The sequence below is a fragment of the Takifugu flavidus genome, chromosome 2, assembly GCF_003711565.1.
Source record: "Takifugu flavidus isolate HTHZ2018 chromosome 2, ASM371156v2, whole genome shotgun sequence".
NCBI lineage: Eukaryota > Metazoa > Chordata > Actinopteri > Tetraodontiformes > Tetraodontidae > Takifugu > Takifugu flavidus.
The window spans coordinates 9,780,907-9,802,438 of NC_079521.1; the positions used below are offsets into that span (position 1 = coordinate 9,780,907).

At 47.3% G+C, this 21,532-nt stretch overlaps 3 protein-coding genes and 1 long non-coding RNA gene across 5 annotated transcripts; 2 read left to right on the forward strand and 2 right to left on the reverse strand.

Moving 5' to 3' along the window:
* Positions 1–2,384: 2,384 nt before the first annotated feature.
* Positions 2,385–14,915, reverse strand: LOC130518937 (CD82 antigen-like). Its single transcript, XM_057021898.1, has 9 exons — positions 14,775–14,915; positions 8,899–8,971; positions 8,728–8,800; positions 5,874–5,995; positions 5,723–5,797; positions 4,650–4,748; positions 4,132–4,305; positions 3,968–4,051; positions 2,385–3,523 (listed from the first exon to the last, which is right to left on the reverse strand). The coding sequence occupies exons 2-9, from the start codon at positions 8,959–8,961 to the stop codon at positions 3,446–3,448; spliced, it is 768 nt and encodes a 255-aa protein (XP_056877878.1). The 5' UTR covers positions 8,962–8,971; positions 14,775–14,915; the 3' UTR covers positions 2,385–3,445.
* LOC130519041 (uncharacterized) lies at positions 5,577–7,522 on the forward strand. Of its 2 annotated transcripts, none has more exons than XR_008948206.1 (2): positions 5,577–6,731; positions 6,785–7,522. It is a non-coding gene; the product is annotated as an uncharacterized LOC130519041 (long non-coding RNA). The 2 variants fall into 2 exon arrangements; XR_008948205.1 differs by having other exon boundaries at positions 5,577–6,727.
* An 879-nt stretch (positions 14,916–15,794) lies between the features above and the next one.
* On the forward strand, positions 15,795–16,903 carry LOC130518981 (ubiquitin-conjugating enzyme E2 G1-like). Its single transcript, XM_057021989.1, has one exon. It carries the CDS (start codon positions 16,229–16,231, stop codon positions 16,727–16,729), a length of 501 nt encoding a protein of 166 aa, XP_056877969.1. The 5' UTR covers positions 15,795–16,228; the 3' UTR covers positions 16,730–16,903.
* Positions 16,904–18,032: 1,129 nt separating this feature from the next.
* Positions 18,033–21,415, reverse strand: LOC130518756 (G2/mitotic-specific cyclin-B2-like). Its single transcript, XM_057021629.1, has 8 exons — positions 21,255–21,415; positions 20,971–21,081; positions 20,537–20,815; positions 20,309–20,467; positions 20,002–20,238; positions 19,678–19,818; positions 19,498–19,608; positions 18,033–19,432 (listed from the first exon to the last, which is right to left on the reverse strand). Exons 1-8 carry the CDS (start codon positions 21,279–21,281, stop codon positions 19,325–19,327), a joined length of 1,173 nt encoding a protein of 390 aa, XP_056877609.1. The 5' UTR covers positions 21,282–21,415; the 3' UTR covers positions 18,033–19,324.
* Positions 21,416–21,532: the final 117 nt, after the last annotated feature.

Genomic DNA, 21,532 nt, shown 5'->3' on the forward strand with positions numbered 1-21,532 from the left:
ATCCTTTCAACCTTCACACCTTTACACTTGAAATTGGATTGTAAAACAAATTCTCAGCGCTGGTCATTCACAGCCTCCCCGCCGTAAGGAATAAGGATTTAGCTGCACTGGAACAGACAGTAATAACCTTGGCTTAGCTTTTATGTTAAAGCAGGTGATGACTGTGAAGCCTTGGGGCTGTTTTCTGAGTTGCAGACATAATTCAGAGGTTTTGTTCAGATCAAAACATTCTGAAATGTTGCTGCTTTTCAAGGATGTTTTGGAAACCTCTGTGCTTCCGTGTCCTTTGTTTTCTTCTGTTAACCTCAAAATGGCGCAAACACAAATTATCTGCTGTGGTGAAACCTTCAAAACTTCAGCCCGGCGTCATAGAAACAGACGAGCTGAAAACATCCCAGCTGGGTGTTTTTGTTTGCATTCAGGAAAGATCTCAGAAGCCTGGAGGAGACGCAGGAGCCACTGTGGAGCTGCACCAGGAAACCAGCGGTTCCACCTCACGTCTGTAAGCTGAGCGTCACTGATGAGGAGGGGGAAGAGAACACAGCCCTGGGGGGCTCCAGTGCTGACTGTGAGTGCTGGATGTGGTGCTCTGGCAGGTGGGAGGTGGGGGCACGGAGAGCTGGGTGCGCTCCTGGCGGAGGATGTTTTGGAACCTGCTGAAAGCTGATCTGAGGTCCTCAAACAGGATCCTGCAGCCCCGGGTCACTGCTTCCTGTTAGCTCATCAACCTGCTGGGGTCTAGCAGCAGTCCTCTGAGGTCCTTCAGGTGGTTCAGCTTCAGGCTTTCAGAGGGTTTCATGGCCACAGATGTCACGGCCAGCGGTCTGTAGTCATTTAATCCTGTGGCGGGGGGCTCTTTGGAGACTGGGATGACACAGTTGAAGATAGGTGTCAGCTGGTCAGCACACATTTTCAGGCTCTAGGGTGAGACGCCCTCAGGCCCTGGAGCTGCCTTCAGCCTCTGGAACAGCGGGCAAACACCCTCCTTGTAGGTGGGAAGTGGGATGGGCGTAAAACCCCATCTGCAGTGGAACTCGTTGAGCTCTTCTCCCAGCCTTTTGTGCTCCAGTGGGAGGGAGGGGGGCAGGATTCTGCCCCCGGCCTCTCCACACTGTCGTCGGGTCATTGGCTGCAAAACCGTTTCAGCTCCTCAGAGGAGGTCCTTTGCCCTCGGTCAGATGGAGCCGCCCGAGTTCCTCAGTGAACCCTGGCGTGTTGTTGTTGCATGAGCAGAACGTTTTGGTCTCCACACAACCCAACGTACGACGTTACAATGCAGCTGGTGGCAAAAACAGTCCAAACAGCCGAGGTTTGCTCTGTGAACCCCCCCAGAATGATGACCTGAGGTCTGGGTGTTTCTCAGGTTGGCCAGATGTGACAACTCCTCCGTTTGAGTGAAAGAATTCATGGGTTTTAAGATGAAAGAAGGTTTGTGCTTGAAGATCAAACTCACCTGTCAAACGCTGCTGGAGATTCTCAGCGAAGGACTTTTCAAAGACCGTCCTCGTCTCGCCGGGTCACCAACGGTCGGTTCTGTCGCCGTGCATCACACAAGGAACCTCTGTTTGATGTCACATGACCAGTTTCCTCTAAAGGTGTAGGAACATCTGTGGCTCTACAGTAGCTCCTACCGTCCTGAGTCAGGAGGGAATGTTTGTGAGGACGTTAATGAAGTTAGTGTTGGAGCTCCTCTCCGTCGAGGCTGATGGGAAACGTCCTGACAGTTTTAACCTCATCACGTCGACCTCACGCAGGCACACACTTCCACACCGCTGATGACTTCCTGTCTCCAACGCCGCTCGTCGTGGATGAAATTACATTATGTCAAACATGGCTGATGGTGACCTCACTGCTCTGGACCGTGTGTGTGTGTGTGTGTGTGTGTGTGTCCTTCCTGTTTCCTGTCAGCTGCCGTTTCTCACAGCAGTGATAAAAGACGTCTGATGCCACCGAGTTTAAATTCTGTCACTACAGATAACCAATAATCAAAGTGTAACTAACTAACCAATAATCAAAGTGTAACTAATGTATAAACTCTTTGGCTTTATAACAGGCGTAAAAGTGGAATCTCAGAGCAACTAAAGATAACGCGGAGCGAAAATCATTCTAGAAAACTCGCTCTTTTGATTTTTTAATATTGGTCATGGACTTATTTATGCAACTCTCCTCTGCCCTCTGTCGCTTTGGATTTTTAACCAAAGTATTTTACAATTTGTGTAAACAATCTACATAGTCTCAGGAATGTTTTTTCTCTAATTTGAATCAATTTAAAGGACTTTTCCTGTCCAACAGCGCCCCCTATCGGTCTCAGCGATGTACTGTCCAACTGTAAAGTGATGATTTTAACGACACACGAATGTTTTTGTAAAGTCAGGACACAGAAATTGTTGTGATCAGTTTATTGGCCAAAATTGAATATTATAAAGATTGTGAGTACAAACTAATCCAGCTAGCAACCAGACACTCACCTAGTTATAAACAAACGTACCGGTACTCTTTTTAAAATTACTATCAAGGTTAATGGAATGTTTTTCATCCAGGCTGTACATAAAAAAGGAAAACTGGATGGAGGATTTTTACATTATAAACACAAAACTGATGAAACTCTGGTGACAGTTAAAGTTGTTTCTGAAAACAATGTCTGGAGGATCGCCATTAAAAACTGCAACTGTAAGAATAAGTCCGTCACTGGAAAATGAGACATTTTTCTTCTCCAAAATAGCCTACAATATTATATTTAGCTTCACATCTTCTAAGTGGTTAAGAGATTCATAGAAAGTGGGCTTTTAATTTAAAAATCAGTTGTAAACAGAACCTCCTCCTTAGTACCTCATTATTTCTGTTATTACCAAAACAAACTCCTGATAAAGAAACTTTACAAAATAGGAAAAACTGGCAGCATTTTTGGATTCAAATTCACACAAATAAATGAATAAAATTATGTACAAACATCTACAAACCTCAAAATAAAAACAGGCGTTTTAAACATCAACGCATCCTGGAATTTTCCAGTTGTCTAAATCGGTTCGGGACTCCCAAATGTAGTTTTGTTGCTCTTAATAAAAGATGATTTTTGTTCAGGAGGGAAGGAAAAATGGAGGTCGACGCTCGCGCTAGTTCTAACGTTAAAATGTCATTTTAAAACCTCGGGGAGTGTTTTTGCACCTGAACGCAGCCTGAACACCAACTGGGCTTTTACAGTGGAGACCTGAGTGCCGCAAACAACGGCGTTGCCGTGACGACACAAGCATCTCTGTCTAAAGTGCTCTGAAATAAAAACTGCATTGACGACTAAGAAAAGATGGAACTTCCACGAAAGTAAAACGTTATTTTACACGTAGACAAACGACTGCGGTCGGTCGGGAGGAAAAATCAAATATTTCTACTTTTCTACGCGAGGTTTGTTTCACCGCTGCAGCCGCAGAACCACATCGTTAGCCTTCGGCTAGTACTTTGGCACTTTGGTGTAATCCTCCGTGTGGATGTTTCTGCACAGGCAGATGGACAAGATCATCCCCAGGAGCTGTCACACACACACACACACACACACACACACACACACACACACACACACAGAATGTTAGCAAAAATGTTTTACAGCGTTGAACAAGGGTTCAATCTAAAATACCGCGTCATTGTTCAATAAACAACGTTGCAGCTTGTCCAAAGCTTACGTTTTTTAGAACAAAGTTTATTTCCCAGGTTTTTTTTAAAGTCTTGTGTTTCGTTATAATTTAGCTGCTCTGTTGGGTGTAAAACTGCCCGGCAACAGTTTCCTTTTTGCTGATTTTGGTCCCAAATGTGCTAATTTGCTTTCTATATTTGATTTCTTTCTCAAAAGCGTGACTCTTCAGTTTTATATTCTGAGGAAAACAAAGATAATATTTTTTTGGAGGTTGAAATTCAGAATAGGCGCAAAAAGAGGAGTTTCCTTTAAGTGAGGCGTTATCGGCCAATGCCGCCGTACCTCGATCACAGCTACTCCAGCACAGATTCCCAAGACGACCCCGATGTTTGTGCCGAGCCATCTCTCCACGCTGGAAGCACAACCCTGGAGAGCAGGAGCAGACAGTCAGGACCACAGAAAAAGAGTCCAAACGCAAAAATAACAATAATAATAATGTAATTTACCGTGTCGTAGACGGGCCAGTCGGGCGTCTGGGCCTCGCAGAAGCCGCTGTCGGAGATGTTTGCGGTGGCGACGGAGATGTTCTGACAGGAGCAGGGGAACAGCAACATGGAGCTGTTCACGATGATCATGTTCCCGTTCCAGTCCTGACGACTAGTCCAGCCACAGCACGCCATCTACAGGAAGCAGCGGCCAAAACACGGCTTTACTAACCTCCTCAGATTTTTTGTGCTCTGCCTCTGAATAGCTGGATATCAACAGTTCTGTCAGATTTATTATAGTAAGAGCTTATCGCGTGTGGCGCCCCCTGGTGGCGATGCGCTATACAACACTATTTTTCTGACAATGTAAATGATGTAAAACTACAGTGATGTAGGGTTTTAATTTATTTGGCAAGTGTGAGTTTTAACAAGATTTTAATTTTAAAACATTTTGTTGTTGATTGCCATCAAAAAGAAACCAAAAGTTGTAGCTGTCCTTTATTATTGTTGTCATTGGGCCATGTGTGAGGCAGACTTACGCTCCTCTGGATGAAGTCCCAGGCCTGCTCTACGGTGGAGTTTTTGCCGGGGTAACCATCCAGCACTTTGCCGATGACCTTGGCTGTTTCATCGTGCAACTGAAACAACAGATAAGGAAACATTTGTCCCTTAATGATGAGAGTTTAAAGGCTAAAGGGAACACAGAACCACTCTGGCTGGACAACAGAGGCTGTGGGGGGTGTAGAGGTGGATACACAGACTATATGACGTCGATGTAAAGAATGTAAAGAAAATATAAACAATGATTGCTGGCTGCCTGTCACTAGGGTGTGCAATTCCGCCCTCTAGTGGTTAAAATTGGGCCTAGGAATTCCACAGAGGCCTCGGACAGACCGGCCACTTGAACATGGAACCACCAGGTCAATATTCACCACCTGAGGGTTTTGATCCAGGTTCCCCTCCGGCCATCCGCGGCTAAACGGATAATCTGAGATTCTTAACTGAATTCTCGCAGTGAAACATTCTGGCAGCTGTGAACGTCTCTTTTCTGGACCGTTTCTTTGGCACAATCAGGCCAAACTAAACCGCATCAGCACACAAGAACTCTTCATATGCCAATAAAATGCCAAAAGATACTGAACACCTGCCCTGCTTTTAATCTAAAGAACACTATTTTATTTCTTTTCTGCCAAGAAATGACGAGTAATTTGACCTTGGAGACCTCGGAGCACAACGATCGTTCCTGGAAAATGTTCATTTAACTTTTCACTGCAGAGATCATCTCCTCAAAAACACTTCATCACACATTCTGGATGGCAAAATAAACAGATCGATGGGTGAGAGAAGAATAAACAGGGACACAAACAGATTTTTGTCTGATGAAGCCACAGGGGGGCGCTAAATGCTGCCGCGGCCTCGCGCACAGAGTCGCCCTTGTTCAGAGACAACAATCACCTTCTGTTGGCGTCACGTGCTGTTTTCAGGCGCATACTTCTCTCATGAAGACGTTTCACGACACACCGAGGCTCCAACGTGACTGAGGTGTGTTATTAACGGGCGTGTTACAAATGATTCACATTCCACCTGACGAAGAGGACGAGCTGTCACTCACCGCTTCCTTCTGGAAGTAGATGAGGGCGCCGGCGGCGATCTGAGCCAAGAGGATCAGCAGGAGGCAGGTGAAGTACTGAGGAGAGGAGGCGTTGACACTCAGAGCCGTGATCATCTTATCTGATCCCTGAACCATCGACCCCTGAACTCACCAGGCCCAGCAGACAGCGCACTTCGTAAATGGCGCCCACGCAGCCGAGGAATCCCAGGAGCATGGAAAACACTCCGACGCCAATCAGGATGTAGCAGGCGATCTTCACAGCTGTCGAGTCGTCTGTGCGCCAGGAGAAAAACTCGTTAACGAAAGGCAGGAATCAGTCGGCTGCAGGGATTAGCGCCGCAAACACGGCCGTCGACCAGCCGCCGCGGCGCGTGGCTACGTTTCTGTGTGGTCAATGCGGCGACGCTTAAAACTGCATCAGCTGAACGTCAAAGTTCAAACTAAAACATCCATTTTCAGCTGAAACACTCCATCGCCGTCAGCGATGGCGGCGCGTTAACGTCGGGGTTGTAACACCAGGAGCGCCTGCTAGAGTTTTCCTGTGAGCAAGGAATCATGGGATGCTCATGGGGGGGGGGGGCAGCAGAGGAACCCAGCAGCTCCGAAACCACCACAAAGAAAGAAAAAAATTATGATGGAAAATTAGGCCAGGGTGGGGGAGGGGCAGCACAGGAAAGGAAGCCTGTGTGTGTTTAGGGTCGAACTGAAGGAAAACCACAACAAGTCAGCATAAAAAAAATTAAGGTCTTCTGTGACTCAGCAGCGCTCAGCTGATTTCATCTCTCCCGCACCAGCACCAGGCAGCTGGTCGGTCCAGCCTCCAAACCCGCCGGACGCCATCGGCTCATCGCCCATGAACTGTCCCATTCAGCGCCAACACGCGTTCACTGTACGTGAGACACAAAGATGAGCTGTTTTAACCCTCTGAGCCGTACGGGCACGACTTCGCTGAAGCCACTGGACTGACCGGTGATGTAGCCCGTATGCGTGTGTGTGTGTGTGTGTGTGTGTGTGGTGTGTGTGTGTGTGTGTGTGTGTGTGTGAGTGCGTGTGTGTGATGAGTAAGTCGGTGATGTGATGCATGATGATGCTGGACACAGCAGAATGAGCCCAGTGTCTGAAAGGAGGACACCTGCAGTGAGGCCAGAGACAAATGTCCTCAGTGAGACACACACACACACGCGCGCACACACACACGCGCACACACACACTCACTCTCTCACACACACACCTCTCTGAGCCTCATCAGTAGATGAACCACATTTTAATGTGAATTTTGTCTTCATTTCTGAACTACTTTGTAATAAATTAATGAGCTAATTTTGGTAATTCAAGTTTAAATTCGGGTTTTGAAAGTAGAGAGTTGAATTTTATGTTCTTTAAGAAAGAAAAAAGTTTTTTAAAGTTCCATGCTTTTTTAAAAACAGACTGTCTCCCCCTACAGGAATCTAGCGGTATTACAGGCAATGGTGGCAGATTAATTACTGGAAATCCTGATGTAAATCGCATCATTCTTAATCCATATTATTTTAAATCCATATTTGATGTTTGACTATTATTAGTATTTTTTTTTTACTTCGGCAAGATGTGTTACATTTCCTTTAGAGGTGCTATGAGAAAAATTAAAAACTCAAATATAAGCCACCCAACATTTCACACCCGATTTCACGACATTTTTTCTCTTCAGTTCAAACTTCAATTCAAAGATATTTTTTTCAATGCAAACAAATGAGAAAAGCTTCAACCTCTCAGGCTGCAGGTTTGAACCCGTCTGTCAAGGAAAGGAAAAGAAGAAGCGAAGGAGAAGAAACAAAAAAACCCCAGATTTGCTTTCAGAGCAGAAATGTGCTGAACACGTGTTTTAAACATTAACACGGACACATGTGGCCTTCATCACGGTCACCGCGACCCAAACACAGTCTGAACGCAGCCTCGGAAAATAAACCCTGCAGGTGAAAGCAGATGGAAAAATGGAAGCGTGACCATCTTTAGTGTAAATCTGCTGCTCTGATTCAGGACCAGTCCAAACTGGAAAATTATAAAAAGTCACCATCCTCAAAAAAATGCAGCATTTCACTCAAGAAACCATATTTCCACCATATTTTGTTTTCTGTTTTTTTCTATCTTGTAAATTGGGGTTCCTCCCCTCATGTTTTAACATTAGCGTTAGTCCAACATTTATCCTGTTATTATCAACATGTAAAGTGCATTAAAAAGTGTAAGAATTCAAACCTTGAAGCTACATTGAAACTAAAGCATTCAGATCAAACCAGAATCTTCAAAAAAACGTGTAAAATCTGCTAAATTCCTTGAATAATTCACCAGATTATTGATCAAAACAGCTGTTTTTGTTTGGTTCAGTCCTCCTTCCATCCTCTGATCTCTGTCCGTCCTGACTGATATTTATCATTATGCTAAAGTAAACTATGCTAAGCTATGTGAGGACACTGTTAAACAAGGACTCTACCAACTGTAATGATTAAAGGGGTGGCCTTCTTCAACAGCATATGAGTGTATAAAGAGCTCCGCACTGTCCTTTGGTTTCTCTGCAGGTTCTGTGCTTTTCCCAGATTCTTCTTGAACAAATGTTTTCTCACACACCCGTATAAATGGCGTTTCAACCCGTCCCCGTTGGAGGCATTTACAAAAGAAGCAGCTTCAGTTTAGTACAGCTGGGTGTCGGTTTTCTCATCAACCAAATTTTTGCGGTTCACAGTTGTTTCACTTCACACTTCCAGGCTGCGCTCAGGCCGTTTCCCGTCCTAATCAGGTCTCATTTGTGTTGGCCCGCAAAGCTGCTGCAACTGGATTAAATAAACAGTCTAGTCGGGGAGGGGGAGGGGGAGGGGGAGGGGGAGGGGGGGGGATTCTTTTCCCACTGAAATGCAGCAGAGAGCTTCAGTGAGGCAACGTATCATCGAAGCAAACACGGTAATCAGGTCACATGACAAAACTACAACAACGTCCCCCTTTGATCCGTCAAGATCTGTAAATATGAAGCTTACTGAGGACCACGATGAAGCTCTGATTGTCCAGGAGCAGCCAGAGTCCAAATCCCATGATGACGCCGCCACAAAGCTGTAAAAACACACAGAATATGTTGATGAGGGCTACGAGCATCACCTGTGGATGAACACACGCACGGGGCCTGTCGGTGTCAAAGGTGAAATACTCACGAAGAAGAGGAGGTTGAGCAGGAACAGGAAGTACTTGGTTGCCTTCACGCAGCCCTTGCCCATGGTTGCGGCTCTGGCAACGACAGATCGGACAGGGACAACACAGATTAGCAGAGACAGAAGTTATTCTGACCGAGGGCAGAGCTTCCCTGTGTCCAGATGAGCGTGAGAATGAGTGGCGACAGATGCCGCAGACCCACAGACCTCAGAAGCTTAGCCGGCCCGGCTGATCATGATCCGGACCAGGAGGGGGGCTCAAATCCTCCGGGATTACACCCACAAAACCAGAATAAACTCAACCTCAAACCCCAGAACATCGACAGAAACGCTGTAATCTGCTCTCTCACGCGGTTCTACATGTTTATTAATGCAAGTCCAGTGAGATCACTGGGAGAACTGGGGCTCTCTGCAGCCGTGGCGGCACGGCTGGCGCCGGGTCAACGTGGCGCTCTGCTGAATTTCTATCGCCAATGAAGATTTGACCTTCTGGATAATCCATTAGCAGCTGACACACGCTGAGAAAAGGCCAATCAGAACCACGTCTTTTTGGGTCGAGTTTGACGCCCTGAACCACGCAAGTGCGTCGCCTCCTCCTCACCTCCCGGCCAGCCCTCCCTGCTCCTCCTCACCTCCTCCTCACCTCCTCCTCACCTCCGGCAGCCCTCCCTGCTCCTCCTCCCTCCTCCTCACCTCCCGGCAGCCCTCCCTGCTCCTCCTCACCTCCTCCTCACCTCCCGGCAGCCCTCCTGCTCCTCCTCACCTCCCGGCAGCCCTCCTGCTCCTCCTCACTCCTCCTCACCTCCCGGCAGCCCTCCTGCTCCTCCTCACCTCCTCCTCACCTCCCGGCAGCCCTCCCTCTCCTCCTCACCTCCTCCTCACCTCCTCCTCACCTCCCGGCAGCCCTCCCTGCTCCTCCTCACCTCCTCCTCACCTCCCGGCAGCCCTCCCTGCTCTCCTCACCTCCTCCTCACCTCCCGGCAGCCCTCCCTGCTCCTCCTCCTCACCTCCTCCTCACCTCCTCCTCACCTCCCGCAGCCCTCCCTGCTCCTCCTCCTCACCTCCTCCTCACCTCCTCCTCACCTCCGGCAGCCCTCCCTGCTCCTCCTCACCTCCCGGCAGCCCTCCCTGCTCCTCCTCACCTCCTCCTCACCTCCCGGCAGCCCTCCCTGCTCCTCCTCACCTCCTCCTCACCTCCCGGCAGCCCTCCCTGCTCCTCCTCACCTCCTCCTCACCTCCCGGCAGCCCTCCCTGCTCCTCCTCACCTCCTCCTCACCTCCCGGCAGCCCTCCCTGCTCCTCCTCCTCACCTCCTCCTCACCTCCCGGCAGCCCTCCCTGCTCCTCCTCACCTCCCGGCAGCCCTCCCTGCTCCTCCTCACCTCCTCCTCACCTCCCGGCAGCCCTCCCTGCTCCTCCTCACCTCCCACCTCCACCACTGGCGGCCGTTTACTGCCCGATAAATCCATCAGAATCTGGGTAGAATATGGAGAACGGGCCCCGAAGCGTGAGCGCAACGCTGCGCCCGACCCACATTTATGACGGGAAATGGGTTACTGTCACAGCTCTGTGCCAGTGCGGAGGGCGGGGAGGTGAGGGGCGCCACCTGCAGGCAGGACGGAGGGAAACATCTATGCAGCTGGAGACTTTGGCCAACAGAACTGCAGAGCTAAATGGAACAAGGTCGATATCATTTAGATATTAGAAGCATATTAGCATTAAGGCTCGCGCTCAGGGACTGACGCAAACAGGCCCAGATGACGATATTAAATCGATACTTGAACGCGGCACAGTGGATCCAATATGTGCCGTCACCAGTTCCGACCCCGTTCCTGTGTGAACTGGGTCGTCCGTCTGTGACCTCAGCGTGGACGAGTCTCGGTTACCTCACAGGAACCCCGCTGAAGCCTCTCAACCGTTAGCTAGATATCAGCCAAGCCGAATCGGCTAACGTAAACATGACCGATACTTCCAAACCGGCAGTTGAAGCTGTAATTTGATGCGCCGACCATGACGTTCCGGCTGATTCTGGAACATTTTCAGGCGCGAGCGACCGTTCCCTCCCTCCTCCGTCATTGTCCTTCACACAGAACGACGTAAAGACACCAAAAAACTGCCCCTCCAGCAGAGAGGAAACTGTCATATTTAGCAGGATAGGAGCAGCACACAAATCCTGACGGGTCCTCGAGCAGAAGAGCCGTGGGCCGGCGGCGCCGCGTATGTTTGTGTTGTGAGATGTTTAAAGAAGAAAGAGTTGCCGACTGTGTTCATGACTCAAACAGACTTGATCCTCAGCTGCTTTCTTCATCTCCAGACCTCATCCCTGCTGGTTCCACTGGTTTACAGCACACGAGAGACGGCCCATCAGATGGCGAACACGCCGACACCGACATCCTGCCCCGCAGGAAGTTGCCGTCGAGCCCGTCAGAGTGACAAAGTCCAGAGTAACGTGATGGAGGAGCTGCCAGGCGTGTTTGTTCTGGTTCTGGGAGAAGGTCTTCACATTTCTGTTCGTTGTGTGTGTGAAAACCGTGCGGTGGCCACGCGTTAGCGTGCTGACGCCGGCTCTGACCGCCGGGGTTTGACGTCGGGACGACCGACAAAGGCGCCACTGAAGACGTCTTTGCTTGTTTTCGCTCGCGCTTGCATCTCGTTCACGTCGCATCACAAACAGTTGCAGAAATGCGCAGGAGGCGGCAACAAGGAGCTCTTTTGTTCGCCCGCGCTGTCTGCATAAACAGCCCAGCAGCTATTTGTGGCCTCAAATTTAAATCTCATAGGACGGCCGTGGAAAAACAAGGGCCGGCTCCGTCGGCCTTGACGTGGTTTTCAACCGCGTTTGCTTTTGATTAGCTTGATTAATTACAATTCTTCTGCCACAATTATCAGATTTCTGCAGGGGGGAGTTCTGGTTTCTGTTTAGAAATAACAAAAACCATCTCCAATCATCTCCGCGACGACAAACGCATTTGAATACGTTTTAAACAATGGCGGAACGTCCTTCCTCCTCCTGTTACAGTCAACAACAATTGATTTTAGCTCTGCGGCAACAAAAGGGGAAGCTCACACGGGGGGGTTCCCAGGCCTCGTGTTTCTGGGCCCTTTAAAGAGGCTTTTTTCTCACCGTGAATGTGTCTTTGGAGACACAGGCCACACCTTAAAACTGCATCTGAGGCAGTTCTTTGGTAGCGCCGCACCTGTAGTCAGCGCTAACAGCGCCGGAGGGAGTTTCTGCCGTTTTTATCGTAGCTACCGAACCAATCAACCTTTCTGCAGCGATTCAGTGTTGAAGGACGCTCACGTACTCCTTATGTTTCCTTTATTTTACTGAAACGTATTTACGTTCATCAAGCAGGCAGCAAACGCGATGGGGATGTGGGCGGGGCTTATGAGGAATAGGAATTAACGAGTTGGAATTTAAAAATAACATTTCAACAGAAATCAGCTGCACTGTGAACTTTCAGGTCTATTTTAGTGATGTTCCGAAGAGAACTGAAGGTTCTCCATTGGTGGGCTGTCGGGAATCCAGTTTTGAGCTGAAATGTGGGTGAATTGACGTTCAGGCCGTGATTTACGGAGACACATTAGTGAATTACCATGAGCATGAGCTGCTGCGAGGTGAAGCAGGAATTAACAGGGGCTCGAATCTTCTTCTCATTGGCTGGAAAACACAAACGGCTCCAGATGCTAACCTGTGGTTGCCTTTAGGGTAATTCCTCTAAACAGGGTAAACAGGTTCTGGACAGACGGTGGGTGAGTCTCCGCTCGCTGCTCCAGACGTTAACAACATGTTCTGTTTCAAGCAGGTGAAACGTTCATCAGAGCATTTCCCCCTTTTCTCAAGGATGTGCTCAAAATACTTTAGGTTTTCCCCGGTGTCAGCCAAAAGGTCTGACTAGTTTTAAAGGTTCTCGTCTACGTCTGCACTGAAATATTTCACCCAAATCACAAAAAACTACAGCAGAAACACAAAACCAAAAGCTGAACAAGAATTATCACCTGCATTTTTAATGATATCTAAGAGTTTCTTCATTCACGAGCTCAAAACAGGGTCACATGACCGTGACCTTTGACCTCAGCCTCTTGTTTAAAGCGACTACTCCACATTCACACCCGGCGATTGTCAGACTCGTTGTTGTTAGGAATTTAAGCAATAATTAAAGAGAGAACAGATTTTACTGAAGCAGATACTGGCACCAAGATGACATCATCTGTGTTCTGATTGGTTCGCTGTTAGCGTTCCTGTTTGAACCAGAATGGATCGCTTCTTCAGAACCCAGAGAGATAATGTGAGAAGAACTGCAGAACACTGCTGCTCCAACCTCGGCCGGAATCGTGAACTGGATCAGCTCATTCTGGAATTTTAAGTTTGTCTGTGCTTTGGCTACTATTGGAGCTGCTAGCCACGGTTATGTCGCTAACAATAATAAAACTGCTGGAGGTGACTCCAAAAAACATTCCAAAACTTAACCACTAACAGCTGCTAACCCGAGCCCAAGGCAAGCCCCTCGACGAGGACGAACCCGTATGGAAAGGTAATTGAGGTCATGTTGGAAAGAGCTGCGTTGGACTGATTTACGGCCTAACATGTTCAGGAAAAAGATGGAAGAGCTCCGGGGGGAGAGAGGGGAGCCGAAACATTGGCTGAGCAGCGATGCCACCATGTTCAACACTGACCCACATTCCCCTTGGTAACACAAGCCGGTCCTCGTTAGCCCCCGTCAGCCCACCGGGGGGGGGGGGGAGCAAGTCTGTGCGTGTCACCACAAATTTTAATCCTAAAATCAAATTGACCACTTCTGTGGATAACAAGATCAAGACGCACTGCAAACAACCAGAAGGACTCAGAAGAGGATCCCCTAAAACAGGCCGACGGTTCATGGTCATGGAGGAAGGGTTCAGAAAAACCTTCACTTCTGAGGCCAAACTAACACTTAAACAGACATTTCTAAAGGATATTACTGCTGTTATTATTGTTTAAATATGCTGCTATTTACCTCTTAGTGCTGAACAATAACAAGAAGGAAAAAGTTAATCACAACTGGTAATCTGTTGTCAGTCACAGGTAATTAACCTTAGCAACAGCTATCAGTGGAGGCTAGTTGGCGCTAATGTCTGTCAAAGGTCCACAAACAGACGATTGAAGCTACTTGTTCATGGGTTTTTGTGGTATAAGTGAAACTTTCTGTTTCCGTTCTACTGTTTCCGGCATTGTCTTGTTTGTATGAAAATACCACTGGATGATTTCTGACGGGGGTTTACTGTCGTGACAACGGCAAACTGAACTGAAACAAGTGTGACAAACAAGTGATCTGTGCGCGAGATCTTAAGCCTGTTCAACAGAACAGGAACCAATTCTGTCACCTCACAGTCCCCACTGCCTCTGAGATTACAGTAATGACAGCCAGGATGTCATGTAAACGTTTAAATATTTGATTCGATTAGTTTCAAACCAGGCTGTCAACAGTCTGTAAGAGCTGTCAAAAAGAGATTTCTTTACTTTCGGTTTGATTCCACTAATTGTTTTGATTGAATGTTAAGATGAATGGCATTATTACTGATTATGGTTGACTCCAAAATTTAATGTTTTGACTGAAAAAAATGTTATTTCACTAAAATAAAATAACACTTTTGTCCAGATTTTTCAGAATTGTCGCTAGTCTTCACAAAGCTGCAGAACAAAAGATCTGACACAGCCAAATATGTCATAGTTTCGAACCCGACCACTACAGTGATCAATGTCGCGGCTCCCCCTCGGTCACCGATCAACTGAGCATTAATCTGAACCTGATCACCGATCAGCCGCGCACGCCTCGTGCTCGGAACCCGTTAAAAGAGGATCATTGCAAGGACCATGGAGGGTCGCTTCAGATGAACTTACCGTTTTGTTTTCGTTGACTTGCGGGAGAAAAGTTTGCCTCCTGCGCGCGTGTGCGTGTCTGGCCTGTCGCGGACCTGCTGCTCGACGGGAGACAAAGCGTCGATGTGCGGGGCTGAGTGGAGCGCGCGTGGGTCTGGAGGAGGGGCGGGGACCGGGTGGGCGGGGTTAGACGTGGGGCGTGGTCAAGCGAGAGTTCTCACCACGTGGCTGTGGCGAGAAATCAACGCCTTCTGTTAACTGTGAAATCCCCGCACGGCCACGCACCTCATCATTAAAGTTCGCCTGCTGCGGTAAACTGAACGTTATTCAAGTATTTTGGATCCAGCTGGGACATTTAGTAAGAAATTACTGATTATTTCTATTCCTACAGCCTCAATTTAAAATGAAACTATACTGTTCCACATCGATTTGACAACTGCCAACTTTAGATATTTTCAAATGAATACATGAAAACATTTTCTGAGATCTATAAGCAAAATTGAATTCAATCTTAAGTAATTCCTACTGTTTTGATATTACATGAAGGCAACACAGAGCTACCTGCTACTAAATGTGTTGTTATTAACAGCATCATAACTATCAGTGATCCTTCAGGCTGACAGACAGAAACTATCAGACTGTTCCATGTTTTAGCTCACAGCAGTCAGTGTGAGGAGGAGGAGGAAGCTGGTGAGGTCAGCCAGGGTCACTGTGAGCAGGACAATACTGCTGCTCAGTTCACGGTGTCATGGTGAACGTGGTCGTTCTGCAGTGGCGTCACGTTCAGCTGTGATGGGGTCCACAAAGAGGACTGTTAGCAGATCAGCAAACGTGAAACACCTTCAGAACAGCTGAATGAGCTACAAGCTTATGGATTCAAACTTATTACGGAACAATAATCATCTGATATCACATCTGTTAGGGGAACTTCTCACCCGTATTAAAAAAAAAGGATGTTGCATCAATATAGGAGATGAGAATTTTATTGATCTGTAGGGTTTTTGATGGAAAAGTTTATGGATCCCAGGGAAATTTGGGTAGTTTCAAAAATATCCTATGTAAATTTATAATCCCCATCTTCACTTTTATAATCCGGAGGCAAAGGGTAAAAAGGTATGCACTGACTAAAAGCAGAAAAAGAAACATTCAGACAGAGCAGACCCCCACCTTGCAGGTCATTTCCCCACACTTTGCTTTGATCTTTCTTCCCAGAACCTCAACAAATTTTGATCATTAAAACCTGGCCTGATGCAGAAATAGACTCAAACAGCAAATGTGGTGATCAAAGGATGTGGGTGTCCTTGTCCCTTGATCTCCAAGTGATGAACGTGAAGTAGCTTTTCTCACAAGGCAACCAACTATGCTATATAGTCGCTACTATCTGCTAGCCTACTACAACTTCAAGAATCGGCTAAACTCAGTTTTGCTTCCTGTGCAACCTCGGTTGAACTGACTTGACCGCCACGTCGGCTACAATGACAGAACCCCGCTCAGCGCTGTTACTAAGGAAACAGCTTGCAGAACTAAACAAAAGTCCAGTGGATGGATTTTCGGCAGGCTTGATCCAGGACAACGATCTCTATAGATGGGAAGTAATCATCATTGGGTCTGCGGACACATTCTACGAAGGCGGCGTGTTCAAAGCTCATCTGACATTTCCCAAAGATTATCCGCTCAGGCCACCTAAAATGAAATTCATCACAGATATATGGCACCCTAATATCGACAAGAACGGAGATGTTTGTATTTCTATTTTGCACGAGCCTGGGGAAGACAAGTATGGCTATGAGAAGCCAGAAGAGCGTTGGCTCCCCATCCACACAGTAGAAACCATCATGATCAGCGTCATCTCAATGCTGGCAGACCCAAATACCGAATCGCCTGCAAATGTGGATGCTGCCAAAGAGTGGAAGGAAGACAGAGATGAGTTCAAAAGGAAAGTTGCTCGTTGTGTACGGAAAAGCCAAGATGACTGATGCAGAGGAAAGGTCTAACTTCATATATTCAAGGTCCTCCTCCCATTTGTCAGGCTCTTCTTTTTGCTGACCAGGCACAAGGTGCCTCCTCTAGGCTGCATTAGCTCAGCGACGACCGAGGCTTCAAGGAAATCACAAAGGAAGTGCCAACTAAAAATAAATCTTGAAAATTAGGTTTTTGCAAATCTATGACCTTCTTTAAAGTTCAGGATGTCATTGTGATATTAAAACTGACACTTCAGCTCTGTAACATGTTAGCATGTGTTTCTGCTGCAAATTCATACAATTCTTTCAAACTCCCATTTGCCACCTTTTCCATTGTCAGAGTGAATGAAAAGGCAACAGAGCCAAAGTCCAGCTCCTCGAAACCACCGGCTCCATTCTAGCATCTGAGGCTTGGTGTTGGAGGCAAAGTCTCCCCCGAAGGTGAACAGAAGCAGTCTAAGGGCTATCAGACTGTACACGGGGTTCAGGTGGGGGGCCAAGTTCAGTATGATGCCAAAAAATTGTGGTTTTATTCAATATAATATTTATTCCAGATTTAGACAAAATAATTTCAGAAAAAAAATAACAAACATGATTGGTGGTAGTTCAGTCAGTCGGGGATCGGGCTGAGAAACAGGGTTCCTGGTTCAAGCCAACAGCTGAAACATGTTCTGATCACGGGGGGGGGGGTTGCCTCCTGTTCAGATCTGGACTGTCTCAGACCTCCTGGAAGGATGGGGGGGGGGGGGGGGTTTGGTTGTACCTTATGAGTCCCCACCACATGGTTGAAGTGAGAAATTAACATCCTCAAATCCCCCCTCAGCCTGCTGCAGCTGACAACCAGCTGAGATATTAAGTAATTAATATCAAATTTAACTTGCACTCCGCACCAAAGCTTTTTTTCCCCTTCAGCTTCCCCAACTTTAGATATTTGCCAATTATATCAAAACATCTGAAGTCTGCGAGCCAAATTAAATCAAGTAATTCCTATTTGGAGTCCTGAAAGCAACACAGAGCTGATAAGAATCTACAACACAGCAGCTAATTAGTAATAAATCTGGTCACTTGAATTCTAAATGCATCAATATCATCAGCAGCAACATTAGTGATTTTTCAGGCTGACAGACAGAAACTATCAGACTGTTCCATGTTTTAGCTCACAGCAGTCAGTGTGAGGAGGAGGAGGAAGCTGGTGAGGTCAGCCAGGGTCACTGAGCAGCACAATACTGCTGCTCAGTTCACGGCGTCATGGTGAACGTGGTCGTTCTGCAGTGTCGTCACGTTTAGCTGTGATGGGGTCCACAAAGAGATCAGCAAATGTTTGACAAGTATTTCTTTATTCGGTGGTTCAATTTGATTCTCTAAAACCACAAAAAGAAATATGAAATGTGTGTAACGCTGACGCATACAAAGACTGATACTCCAGACGTCATATTGATAGTCTAGGTTATCAAGATGTAGATCAGTTATCATGCAACCAGAATACAGAAATGTAAACATCCTGCATTCTGGAATCAAATCAGACTGATTACAGACATCACATCTGACCTACTAACATTTGCTAATAGTTGGGAGTTAAAGTTGGTCAATGAATATTTCAGTTTGTCAACTGGTAAGTTGTCTGAACAACTGTTACTCCAAGGTCCTAAATCAACAGTGACCTAGTGGAATCTTATGTAAAAATCAAATAATCCTGGACAATTCAAGTGCATGTAAACGCGTTAGTCCGACTGACGGGTAACGCGATGGGAAATGGATTCACTTTGGCTCATGTGAGACATCTTTGGATGTAAGGGCACCAGTGCACATGTGCCACAACTTATGCTGGTGTACCATCCTGGAACAAAGAAATAAAAAAAAAGAAATAAAAATAAAATAAAGGATCAGCATTCGTTGTTGTCTGGCTCTAGAAATCAACATTACCAAGAACGAGCATCTTATCTGCCCAATAAGTCAAGATTACAGATGAACAAATCTGTACGGTCATCCCTCTTTCAGGGTTTGTGATGCCGAGCTGTCGCAGGACAACAGTTGCTTATTAAAAAGGAAAGAGGGCCGTTTTAAATGTCAAAAAGACGTATGTCGCTACCTAGTTTTGAGGAGGACATCAGTTAGCCGACTTCCGCTGCACGCAAGTGGGACAAGGAACAATCGTTCAAAAGCGCCAGTGGCTGAAGCCCAGTGACAGCGCGATTGTTTAACCACCATCTTAGCCCTTAGTCACAATATGGGCCTATGACGAGAGCGCATCTGTATATAGGTCTGTAGATACGCAACCTAGATAGCAACTATCAGTTCACCATCTCTGCAACGCTGAAACTTCTTACCTGATCTCAAATGAATAAAATCCAGAAAATCCCGTCAGACGCATCTGCACCTTCCTTCCTTGATTCTCTGACTGGAATCATAGCTCATAACCTGCCACCTCATACAGCAGTTCTCCAAATAGCACTCACAAATAAAATAATTAGATGTAAAGTTCAATCACAGATGCGGTCCAGATATCTGAACAAGCCTTAAATATTAAAACATTTTATTAAAAGAAAAAATCTCAACTTTACGTAAATGTTGATCATGAAATAATGTGCAAGCTGACAAAGATTAAAAGTCTCATGAGGCGAGCAGAGCAGCGGCCATGTTTCTGAGGAGGGAGCCCTTCAGCTGAGGGATGAGGCTGATCTTCAGCAGTTTGCTGCTGGAGTATTTGTTCTTCACCGCCTGCAGAGCAACAAAGACTCAGTTTCATCCTTCAGCTCAACCACAGCAGCTCAGACCAAACTCACTGTGAACTTGGTTTTCCCCTCGGTCACCAGCACCACGTTTTTGGCGATGTGCTGCACGATGGGCTTCAGGTGGGCCTCGTCGTAGGTGGAGTAGTGCTGCTGTGTTGGAGACTGAAGAGAGTGGGACTGAAGCAGCATCCACAGATGAAAAGATGCGGCGCTCAGGTTTCAGAAGCTTACCCACGGCAGACCTTCAAGCAGCAGCTGCGACAAGCACAGTGAGGCGGCGGCGACCTCTGACGGACGATAGTGAACCATCTGGTAGTCCAGGAGGGTCAGTTCCATCAGATACTTGGCCAGCGTGTGTCTCTCTACATCAGACTGACACAAACAGTTACTGATCTTCTGGAAATCAAACTACACTGCAAAGATCAGTCGGTCCCCACGATCCATTAATACAAGGGAATTATTCCACAATATCCTGCTTTTGGGATAAACTGGACTAAAACAAGTTGTAGAGTTGAAGATTCTCCTCCAGCGGCTCCAACATCGTTCTAAACTCACATTTGCCACCTTGGACGCACGTCTCAGGAAGTGTAATGGAAGAGGACGGCCCAGCTGAAAGCTGAGGCTCCTCAAAACCACCTGCTCCATCTCCAGGATCTGAGACTTGGTGAAGGCGTTGTCTGTGATGTAGGCAAAGTCTCCAACCTCTGGAGCGTACATCTCTTCATATTTACAGGCCACCAACATGGCCGTCACCCCAACCAGCTGAAGTTTCCTACGAGAGACCGGCTGGACCTGCAGGACAACGGGAGGACATGGTGAGGCAGGAACTGGCGGTTAAACCCACACAGAAGACGATTCTGACCTGGAGGAAACGGTCCAGGACGGCAACTGTGAGGTACAGAGTCTCCTGCAGCAGCTGGAACCTGGAGTGCACCTGGACCAGCCAGTCGATGAGGAGCGCTCGCATGCGTTCAGTGATTTCGTAGCCCTGCATGTAGTTTGGTCGTACAGCCTGCTGCACCTGCAGAAACAGTGACCTTGTTAGGGTCACGCCCTCAGTGATGCTGAGAACTGCTGAGGGGACTTTTACCTCCAGGTCGTGCAGATAGCTGTAGATGTCTTTGACGTATTGCGAACACAGCTGAGGCTGGTCTGCATCATCCTCGTCGACATCTTGGACTGTGAGCAGCACCTCCGAGAACGCCTGGCAAAGCTCCCGCTCCTCCGTGAAATTGTCCGACGCCTTTGAAACTGGAGGGAGTGGATCTGCCGGAGCCTCCACTCGGACTGTTGGAGGGACGGTCTGGACACGTGCAGAAGCTTTCTGAGCACAGGAGGGTTTCCCTGGAGCTTTGGCCCGAACCATCCTCTGAGGAAACAAGTCAGTGACCGTTTAATCCAGACCAAGCTTGAGCCGGAGAAAAATTAACCGTAGACATTTCCATTTTACACGATATCTAAACTATGTCAGCATGACTGTGTAATGTGATTCACAACATAGAATCGTCTATTGACCTTCATTACCTTTGCGTCGGCAGCCGCTGCAGGAAAGTTGGTTATCTCTCCGAGAGCGGCTCTTTTTGGGCCCGCTGCCGTGGTTTTACCCATCTTTAACTGATTTTCAGTGGGTAGAAGCTGCTGGGTGACAGGCGAACAAAACCTAAAGCTTGTTAGGAGCTCAAAAAGAAAGAAATCCTGCCGTGACTTTGCCTTTGAGACACGTGTGACAAAACAACACATCACGTTAGCTAGCAGCTGAAGGCAACAGCTGACTCAATCAAAGGGTCAATAAATGTCGCTCTACTCACCGCAGCACGAGCTTCCAACGATGTCATGTTAATGCCGAGAATGTCGCAGCCAAACTGTGATTCAATGCAAACGACAATATAAATATTCCTTTAGCGACCGTGCAGTGTACTCTTGAACTCCGTGAACACCGTTTTGAGCAGGTAAACACGGAGGCCTTTCAAATAGTGTTCCGTGGGAGCTGATTGGATACCGCTGGAAGAACAAGGCTTCTGATTGGCTGACAACTAACCAGGAAGTGCGAGGACCCAGGAAGGATGTAACGGTAATACAGCATGAG

Bases quoted from the DNA above. Each gene is read 5' to 3' on its own strand.
- LOC130518937 (XM_057021898.1), bottom strand. From the start codon at position 8,961: ATGGGCAAGGGCTGCGTGAAGGCAACCAAGTACTTCCTGTTCCTGCTC. The intron at 8,801-8,898 runs GTGAGTATTTCA...GTGTTTTTACAG, and splicing joins TGCTCAACCTCCTCTTCTTC to CTTTGTGGCGGCGTCATCAT. The intron at 5,996-8,727 runs GTAAGCTTCATA...CCTGGCGCACAG, and splicing joins GAGCTTCATCGTGGTCCTCA to ACGACTCGACAGCTGTGAAG.
- LOC130518981 (XM_057021989.1), top strand. From the start codon at position 16,229: ATGACAGAACCCCGCTCAGCGCTGTTACTAAGGAAACAGCTTGCAGAA.
- LOC130518756 (XM_057021629.1), bottom strand. From the start codon at position 21,281: ATGACATCGTTGGAAGCTCGTGCTGCG. The intron at 21,082-21,254 runs GTGAGTAGAGCG...GTCACCCAGCAG, and splicing joins CGTTGGAAGCTCGTGCTGCG to CTTCTACCCACTGAAAATCA. The intron at 19,609-19,677 runs GTAAGCTTCTGA...CACTCTCTTCAG, and splicing joins TGCTTGAAGGTCTGCCGTGG to TCTCCAACACAGCAGCACTA.